Source organism: Poecilia mexicana, unplaced genomic scaffold (assembly GCF_051168715.1).
Source record: "Poecilia mexicana isolate PSO_F unplaced genomic scaffold, ASM5116871v1 scaffold_22, whole genome shotgun sequence".
NCBI lineage: Eukaryota > Metazoa > Chordata > Actinopteri > Cyprinodontiformes > Poeciliidae > Poecilia > Poecilia mexicana.
In genome coordinates this window covers 3,578,038-3,587,898 of record NW_028263391.1, presented here as the reverse complement: position 1 = coordinate 3,587,898, position 9,861 = coordinate 3,578,038, and the positions used below count along the sequence as shown (strand labels likewise).

The following is a 9,861-nucleotide window of genomic DNA, read 5'->3' as shown; positions in this document are numbered from 1 at the left end:
AAACAAGCACAAAACAGTTGCCGCTGTAAAACAGCAGCGCTAAGCCTTTTCCATGTTTCCATATTGCATTATTGTGTGTAAAAGTTCGAGGAAAAAGATAAATTAAAAGCAATTTGGAATAAGACTGTAGTATAAAATGTGGTAAAAGTGAATTGCTGTGAATACTTTCCAGACGCACTGCATAGAGAATAAATAAACTGTATCAGCAGAGAGTTGTTTCAGGAGACAGGCGACATTTGGTTCAGCATTCTGTTTAGAGTGTGAGATTAGAACGGTACAACTAAATAAGGAGTGTAGAGGCAGTAATTTTTGATACTGATTATGCCATTTAAAATAAAAATGGAGTGGAGTCTCGGAGGGCTTACATTTTACCGGAAAGGTTCAACACTCATGAGTCAAAGCAGTGGCACCCATCCAGTTCATTATAGCACCAGAACCGTGAAGCTTGATCACTTGCAGGTGCGCAGCAGTAGAACACCAGCAGAGGTCCGACCTCAAGCAGCTGCAGCACCTGGCTCCCGTGCGCCCTCTGGTGGAAATTACAAGGAAGAGCGTAGGAGAAAAATGAGCACACGTCACAATTCTTCCAGAACCTGGTAACAGGTAGAGAAACAAAACTAATAATAATAGTCATAAAAAATAAAACAAAACAAAGGAATTAAAAATGAATGAATGATGAGTTGACATGCTTATTGGTGGAAAACTCTGTTTTCCAGTGACTTCTCTCATTTCACAGTGACAGAGGAAACACTAGTGATGACACACGGCAAATATCCCAATCTGATGTAGAATTCCAATTGTAGATTGTTTTACTGACTTCTGATCTTTTAAATGGAAAATATGTGGCCAAATCTAATGTAATTTTACTACTATGATCATTTTATTATTTCATAAAAGTCACAAATAGTTTTGTGTTCTAATCATGATTCAAATCAAGCCTCAAAGCTGTATTAAAAGGAAATAATTGAGTATCTCTGTTAATTGGAAACCAAAATCTAAGCTCTCAATTAAATTATTGCATATTATACTCCTTGTTTAGCAGAATACAAACGCAAAATTAATATAGGGGGAGGAAAATAATAAAATATTGCTAAAAATGACTTCTGAATGGTTCCCATGTTAAAACTGCACATCAGATGTTGGAGATTTGCTGGGTGTCCTCTAGAGCAGTTCTCTTGTCATTCTGAAGCAAGAGAAGTCTAAAATTTTTCAGCAATAAGAACAGCAACTCAGGGATATAATTCCACATCAAATCAGTTTTAAATTGTAAAACAGAGGACTATTTAATTTCCATATAAGTTCAATAAAGTATTTTTGAATGGAATTTGTATTGTCTCAGCATAACCTGGGATTAGAAAGATTCTGAATAATCAAATGTTAAGCATCACCAAAATGGACTTGAAGATATTGCAAATCTTTATAGATACATTAACTTTTAAAAACAATTTATTGATTCACATTCATATGCATACATTCCATTTCCAACCACTAATACACGAACAAGAAGCATTTTACTTTGAAAGCCACTCTTAAAGGTCATTTCTTACTGCCACTCTGGAATCAACCGTGAACCGGAAGTGTGCTTTTATTTTGAAAGGCATTTGTAAACGAAGGCACCGTTAACGCTTTTGTTTTGCCGTCTTGCGGGTCAAAACCACCCGAAGGCTGGCTTGAACACAGTGAATTACACCAACGTAGCGACCTTGAAAGCTACCATGGAGGCTCGTTTCAACCCCAAGGTTCTGCTACACAGATTAGGTTTGTATATTTATTTTTATATATGTGTCAGCTGTTGCCTAGAAACGATTTTAAAGTGGATTAGCTTCTTGAATATTGTGCAACCATAGGTGGCTACTTCCTTCTCGCAGGAGGCTATATACATTTATATTCCGAAGCCACGGATCTGATTTCTGATAGGCCGGTACCTGTAACTGAGCAACCGGTAACTAGCTTTGGGCAGGCTGGTGACTAGCATGCCTAGTCTGGTCACCCATTGGAATACCTACTTCCTCTGTTGGCCATTAGCACCGATCGGCTGGTTTTAGCTTCGGATAGACTGACCACACATAGGCCGCTGGTCTCCTGCGACTCGTACTAAATTCTTTAAAGAAAAAAATGTCAAGTTCGCATGCAGTATCTTCAACGACATGTATAAAATGTATTGATGTGTTCTTTTGACAAAGGTTGCTCGAAACCAAGCAGTATAAATAAAGTGTTTTATTGAGGGATTATCAGTTGACGTCACTCTACGTCAGCATCTACTGTACTGCGCATGTCGCCTGCAGGAAAAAGTGAAAATATATTATTCATTGATCGTGGTATTTTATTAGCCTTTACAATTAGGCTAATCTAATTGGAGACCCCTAACGCACAAACACACTTGGACTTTTTTCTCCTTTTTGCTGGACCAGTTCTAGTGTGATCCAAATGAAAAACAAAACAAAAAACAAAAAGAAGCATTAATATTGCCTTTGAAGTTTCACAAATGGAAAAAAATATATAGTAAACACTTTGTTCTCACTGGCAGTATATTGGCCTGTTCTAACATGTACACTTTATTTGTGGCGAGGACTAATTTTCTGTAAAGTTCAGTATTAAAGTGTTTCTTCTGAGGCTCAGGTCAAACTCAGTTGTCCCAGGAATTAAAAAAATAAATAAATAAAAAATCAGTCCAAATGTTTGTCTTCAACGAAGATGGGGCTGGTTGAATCTTTCTCCATTTTATTTTTGTAGTTTCCTCCTTGTTTTGGTGCCGTCCACACATTTACTTCCAACTACTGTCTGCCAGAATGTCAGACAATACAGGTTAAAAAAACAATAGTTAGTTAAAAAATGGAGGCTGACATACAGCTGATTTATTTTATTTTTAAAATCGTGGTATTGAGAATCAGATTTCTTATGTAATTTTTTTTTTGCCACACCATTATCAAGCAAACTCTGCTCATCCTGACCTCAGATATAGATTTTAAAGCCACATCTCCAGTTATTCCCTTTAGCACTCTGTAATAACCTTTTCCCTTTCCTTCATTAAAATGTCTGGAGCAGCCATAAACTGTACAAATAGTATTTTTTTTTTTTCAAATGGTAGATCCTTAGCTACTTCTCTGCCTGCTCTCCATCTGTATTCCTCCCTTGTGTAAAATAAATGTGACATCACGTTAAAGTTACATATTTTAAATATGCCACACTGCTGAACAGGACACGTAAAGAAAAAAAAACTCCTTACACAGGCTCTATCAGTTTCTTTGTGTCAACACAAACCAGCACACAACACATTCACATTCCACTTTCTTGTAAAGATTACGCCAAAAAATATGCAAAAATTACCCACACAAAGAACAGAATATTCAGTTTGTTACAATATCATGTTTTGAAGCTTGATGATTATTTTGCAGTTATTAATAAATGACCATCTGAACACATCTGTTTGATTAGCTAATTTAAACACCTGATGAAATGTATATATGTCAGAAAGTAGGTGTCATGTTATTTTTCAAACTGAACCGAAACACACTGAATTCTGCAGCACATGTACATGTGAAGATTGTCAAAGTCAAGCTAGCACAACTAACCTACCTTCCTCTACTTCTCTATTTTTTTTTTCCAATTAAAACTTGTTTCTGACCTGTGAAATGTGATACTCATGGACTTTTTGTAGTTGCCACAGTGCTGACAATTAGTAGCAAATCACTGTGTAAAAAAGGAAGTGACCATAGCTCTCGTCTACATGGTCAGAGAGGCACTCGACTGCGAGAGCCGCTCGGTGCTGTTCACAGCTTTAATTTTCTTTTATTATTTTTAGTTTGAGGATTATTTAATAGCTGCCCATGTTAAAAAATGTTTAAACTGAGAAATGGTTAGTGGCTCACCTTATGTGACAGTCTGGTGCAGTCTAAATACTTTCTAAAATGTGTAATGTGCTTCATTGTTTCTTGCAGATGTTCAACAGCTAATGATAGTTAAAGAAGAAGCTCCTGATGACCACAAACCTTGTGTTGACCTGTATGACCCAAAGCCCCACCACATAAAAGAGGAACAGGAGGGAATCTGCATCAGTTTGTGGGGAGGGCAGTTCAGTGGGAAGGAGAAGATTGATGCCTTCAAGTTTCCAATCACTGCTATTGCCATAAAGACTGAAGATGATGAACATCCCCCTCTGCTCTCACAGTTTTATCAAGACCAGATTAAATACAGAGAGTTTCCAGAAGAGAACGACGAGTGGGAATCCATCAAGATAGAAGATCATGGAAATGGTTCCAACTCCTTAGAGCCTGAAGACACTGAGAAGGATGAAGAGGACGATGATGATGTAAAGTACCCCGTCTCTGAGCTGACACACTTGTCAGACTCTGGACTGAAAACTAAAAACATGGGCAATGAATGGAAGGAGAGTAGAGCTCCTGAGTCAGAGGAAGACCTTGTTGACCGAGTTTTAAGCGTCTCTGAAATTACTGAACAACTTTTTCGTTGTTATTCTTTCCAGAGACATATGACAGATTCAGAAACAGGGCATTTAAGCTCTTTGGATGACAGTGGATTGAAAGAGAAGGAAATTGTGGACTTAGAAGTCCAGACAGGAGAAAAGTTTCACTGTGAAGACTGTGGAAAGATGTTTAGTCATGAACGAACTTTAAATGCACATATGAGAATCCACAGGGAACCTAAACCTTACTGTTGCGTTCTCTGTGGAAATGGATTTAGCACAAAATCAAGTCTAAACAGACACATCAGAGTCCACACAGGACAGAAACCTTACTGTTGTGACCTCTGTGGCCGTAAATTCTCTCAAAAGGGACATTTAGCACAACACGTGGTGCTCCACACTGGCCAGAAACCCTTCTGTTGTGATGTCTGTGGACAAAGATTTAGCCTGAAAACATGTTTAACCAGACACATGAGAGTCCACACAGGAGAGAAATCTTACTGTTGTAGCATCTGTGGATATAGATCTTCTCAAAAAGGACATTTAGCGCAACACATGGTCGTCCACACTGGAGAGAGACCTTTCCATTGTAATCTCTGTGGACAGAGATTTACAGGGAAATCGAGTTTAAAGAAACACACGAGAATCCACACAGGTCAAAAACCTTTCTGTTGTTATCTCTGTGGACATAGGTTTACACAAAAATCGAACTTAAATGCACACATGAAAATCCATGCTAAAGGGGAAGTTGCTTAGTTATGAATAAACAAGCAGCAGAGCTGCAGTTGACTGTAAAATATTTGATTAGTTGTTGGTTTTAGTGTTTCTCTTGTGATACATTTTTGTATATTTCAGAAATTAAAGAAATATGACTTTACTTCACACAGCCCTATCCTGGCACCTTGATATTGACCTGTCTCTCTAAGAAACTGCGGCTCTTTTTGACACGCCCCCTTTCAGCATGTCATCACAATGCTTCCCCATCCCTGTACAACTGAGAAGTTTGTAAAAACTCAAAACTTTTTGAATTTTGAGAAAAATGTCAGAATTTTTAGAAAAGAGTCAGATTTTTTTTCTCAGTAGCCCTAATCCTTTTCTGTAGGTTACTGCCCCTATTTTAGATATGATTAATTTCTCCTTTATTCCAGACAAGTCCCACAGACTCTTGAGGTGGCTGCAGTTAAACGGCTACCTCTTGAAACCTCTTGATCAAGATGAGTTCATAAATTAGACCTTCAGTGGTGTGAAAAAGTTTTCTCCCCTTCCTGGTTTCCTGTTTTTGGCCTTTTGGTCACACTTCAGTGTTTCAGAACATCAAACCAAACTTTGTTTGAATAGTTCGTTTTGAAGCTGGGCCAGTCCTAAAGTGGCCCAGGTGCTAAAACGAAAAAATAAAACAAAACATGGAAATCAGCCATTGTTGAAGTTTCACAAATCACACGCTTGGTTTCAAATGTTGTCCAATTGATATAATATTATAGTGTTTTAGTTTTTTAACTAGAGCAGGTAAAAGATACTTTAGGTTGTGAAAAATTTATTTCTGCATTTTTTATTACGTCAGGATTGGTCCTCCAAAGTACTATAGCTTAGCTTATTATTTGGTAGGGTTCTTTTTATGACAAAAGATGCATTAAAAAGATTGTAGCATGTAGTGTCTCTTACATGACAGCAGATGTCAGTACTAGGTTGACTTCCTTCATGCAAGAATTCACCACGAATTGAGATCTGAATGTTAGAAGTCAATTTTTAAACATCTGTGTATCAGTCATTTTGGTTAGGATCATCAATGATCAGTTTTAATATTTTGAAAATGCAAACAGTCACTTAAAGTAAGCTCAGCTTAGTGACTCTCAAATACTGAGGCCAAGGCATCAGTTAAAACTAATCTTATATATACATAGTATATATATATTTTATGTTGTATTTCAGTTTTGCATGTTGTAAAAATACCTGTTGGAAAAACACTACTGCTTGACTTTTGCACATTTTGGACAGTGAAAATGAGTTTAACCAACCTATGTGCTAAACATCCTTTCAATTCCACATTTCTGTATTTTTTTTCTTTTATCAACCTGACTTAATGTTCTAATCTAAATATGTTGTATTTTGATTCGCTTTAAATGGAAAATCATCATAATTAACTGAAATAAATGCTTAACATCACTGTGTAATTAATCTGTCTCAGTGAATTATTATTGAAGAAAAATGAACTTTCATATTTACTGAATACATCTATTCAGTAAATACTGAATATAAAAAAATGTATCTACTGAATATATTTTGTCTCTAAAAGGATAATTAGATTTAGCAGAAAACAGTATATAATTATTGCAGAAGTTCTAAGTATGCAACATCCATACATAATTTGAAATGTGCATTTCCCTCAACTCACCAACAGAAAGATATTGAAACAAAACATTTTTTCCTCATGCCTCCCCCGTCCCGAAAACCAGGACAGAAAGAAGTGTGGTGGGTTTTTGATGACTTTAGTCCCTTAATTCATACCCCTGGAACTTGTTCACATTTTTCAAATGTTACAAGAACAAATTTAATTGTATATTGTTGGTGGTTTGGGCGAAAAAGTAGCTCAAAATTAGGAAGAGGAAAGGAAATTATCCACAGTTTTCAAATTTTTTATGAATTCTGAAAATGTTACATGTATTTATATTCAGATCTTGTAATTTAGTAGTTTGTGGAATAATTAGAGCCGAAAGTATTTGTACGCCTAGAGGCTGAAAGGTTTGACCCTTTTTTTTTTCTTTTTTTTTTTGCCAAGCAAGACAGCCTCAGTCATATTTGATGGAGAGCACTGGTTAGCATCAATTTCAAAGTGTTAGCACTGGACCATTCCTGCACTTTGATATATGCTATCCCACTGTAGTTCTGGCTGTGTTTTTAGGGTTGCTGTCCTGCGGTAAATTGGATCTCTGTCCCAATCTGAAGTCTCGTGAAACCTCAGATTGTTTTTCACCACTTTTGCCCCGTGTGTAGCTACATCCTACTTTTCTGTTTTGGGTAGTTTGTATTTATTGACTGAATTTAGACACTAAAGTTAATTTCAACCGTGTCTTGTATAATCTTTTGTATAACAATTGATGAAAAATAGCCAATTGGCTTATTCTTGCGCATTTTACAGCAAGGTTGATTAATGTGCATTGCCCCTGCCAAATAAATTAATCAATTCTCAAACAGCATCCCAACAGCAGGATGCTGCCACCACCATTTTCCACCAGATGCATGATGTGTTGAGGGAAGTGTGGAGTTATGTTTCATCTGACCAGTCTCCTACATGGCTTGTGGTAAAATTCAATTCCCACTTCTTTTGTCCTTCTTTCAACAATGACTTTATTCTTGCTGTTCTTCCATAAAGGTAAGATTTGTGGAGTGAGAAAGTGTCATCAGACTCATCTTCACGATGCTGTTTGCTAATGTTACCGAACAAACCTGTGAAATTGTCACAGAACAGCTGGGTGCGCATCAGTTGTTCTAGATGTAATCCATAAATTAGGTTATTGTAAACATATTTGACATCAATTTGTTATCAAATTACTCAAAGTTGCAATAAAACTGTTCTCTTTTACAACAATGCAGAATTTCACTATATTATCAATTCACTTTTTGTAAATTGCAAAATTTTTTCCAAAAACAATATGAAAAAATTTATCAAAAACACAGTTAAGGTTTAATAATTCAGACGAAAGCTATTATTTGAAAACAATGTGCTAAAAAAAATAAAAAGCGACGTGAATAGCACAGACTATGCTGAACGTTCTCAACACGACACGGCGGGGACAACAGTATGGTGACTCAGTCAGAACATGAGGGGCAATAGATAACGTAACAAGGTATGGCTTTTTTACGCTTTAACTACAGTAATATGAAATTTCACAATGAAAAATGTAAATTTGGGCACTACCTTCAGTTGAAAGCAGAGCGATGAACTTTCAGGAAACTAACAAATGAGAGCTAATGAGGCTAGCAAAGTAGTTCCAACAGTGCTCTTTAAAGTCGGCAGAAAATTGAAACTCTAGTCTGTTTCTCACTCCAGCTGCGTTCAGCTAAAAAGTCAGCTGATAAACAGCAAAACTATCTTTAAAACCATTTGTTGTAAGTTTATATCCTGTACTTCTTCCACCTTAAACTTCATAGACTCTCACGCTAACAGCAGACTTCTTCTTCTTTTTTATGGCGGTTGGGAAGCAACGTTTAGATGTGCATTACTGCCATCTACTGGAATGTAATGTGGATCTGCATTTTTTTTAACAATATAACAATGACGCAAACATAGAGAAGAAAGGCGGCACCCACAGCGACAGTCTGCATTCTGATTGGTGAAACACGCTGGAATCTAAATATTTTGGTTGGTTATGCAGGTTATCCAGCTTTCCTAACCTCGGCTTTATTAAAGAGACACCCTCGTTTTATGTTGGTTACATTTGATTAGAGAATAAAAGATTTTCTTAAACATATTTAAGACTACGTTTATTTTTACATCTCAAGCTTATGTGATTAATCACAGCGCTAGCGTATTATTAATCTGATTTTTTTTAAAGTAAGCGATTGACAGCACGAACATTATGTCATAAATAAAGTTCTAATGTCCAGTCTAAATATGAGCCATGAGCAACGTATTACTACATCAGCACAGAGGCTCTCTTCTGTTGCTATTTCTAGATTTGATAGCCTGCAGCTTATGAAAGCTACAGAATAAAATCCTTTCATATCCAGCGCAAACCCCACACCCAGGCTGACAGCTAGCTGGCCACTCTTATAAAGTGGGAATACAGAGGCTCTGTGTGTAAATAATGATGGTGTTTCCTGTTTGACATGCATGTAAATTATGTGGTATAAATAAAAAATACACCCCAGCTCACGGCAGGTGAGACATCAAAACAAAATCTGGGCTACTGGTATTTCATAACAAAAAATGTTTGGAAGTCAGTCAGTAACGGTTAACAGCTAGAAATAAAAGATTTGACAACAGGATCATGATTTGCTCAATTTTAGACTTGCACTGCCCTCTGCTGACACAAAAACAGAACTACAAGAGCCTGTTTACGTTGAAAGAGAAACCCTTTCTTCCTTTTGTTGACCGTTAACTGTGTCCTACTACTTAACTCCATTACTCAGTGTTTTTCAGTATGTTTTCAGGAAGTTTCTGCTGTTTTTGAAACTACTGCGTGTTCCAAAACAATTCCAACCATTTAAAATTGTTCACTCTTTACAACCACAAGGTTTTTTTTTTTATATTGAGGTTTTATTTAACAGACCAACACAAAGAAGTGGAACATTTGGTTTTTATATCCTTTTTTTGTTCGTTTGTTTGTTTGTTTTACAAATGCAAATCTGAAAAATATTTATTTATATTTAGTCCTGGTGAGGAAATACATTGTAGAACCACCTCTCCATGCCCTTGTTGATCTCTGCAATGCTATTTG

General features: G+C 36.5%; 1 protein-coding gene across 1 annotated transcript; it reads left to right on the top strand.

The window, feature by feature from the left end:
• Positions 1 to 1,609: 1,609 nt before the first annotated feature.
• On the top strand, positions 1,610 to 6,598 carry LOC148152751 (uncharacterized). The gene is made up of 2 exons (XM_088002871.1): positions 1,610 to 1,758; positions 3,939 to 6,598. Exons 1-2 carry the CDS (start codon positions 1,716 to 1,718, stop codon positions 5,177 to 5,179), a joined length of 1,284 nt encoding a protein of 427 aa, XP_087858997.1. The 5' UTR covers positions 1,610 to 1,715; the 3' UTR covers positions 5,180 to 6,598.
• The last annotated feature ends 3,263 nt before the right edge of the window (positions 6,599 to 9,861 follow it).

Excerpts from the sequence above, each read along its gene's own strand:
- LOC148152751 (XM_088002871.1), top strand. The coding sequence starts at position 1,716 with ATGGAGGCTCGTTTCAACCCCAAGGTTCTGCTACACAGATTAG. Across the intron at positions 1,759-3,938 it reads GGTTCTGCTACACAGATTAG|ATGTTCAACAGCTAATGATA; the intron begins GTTTGTATATTT and ends TGTTTCTTGCAG.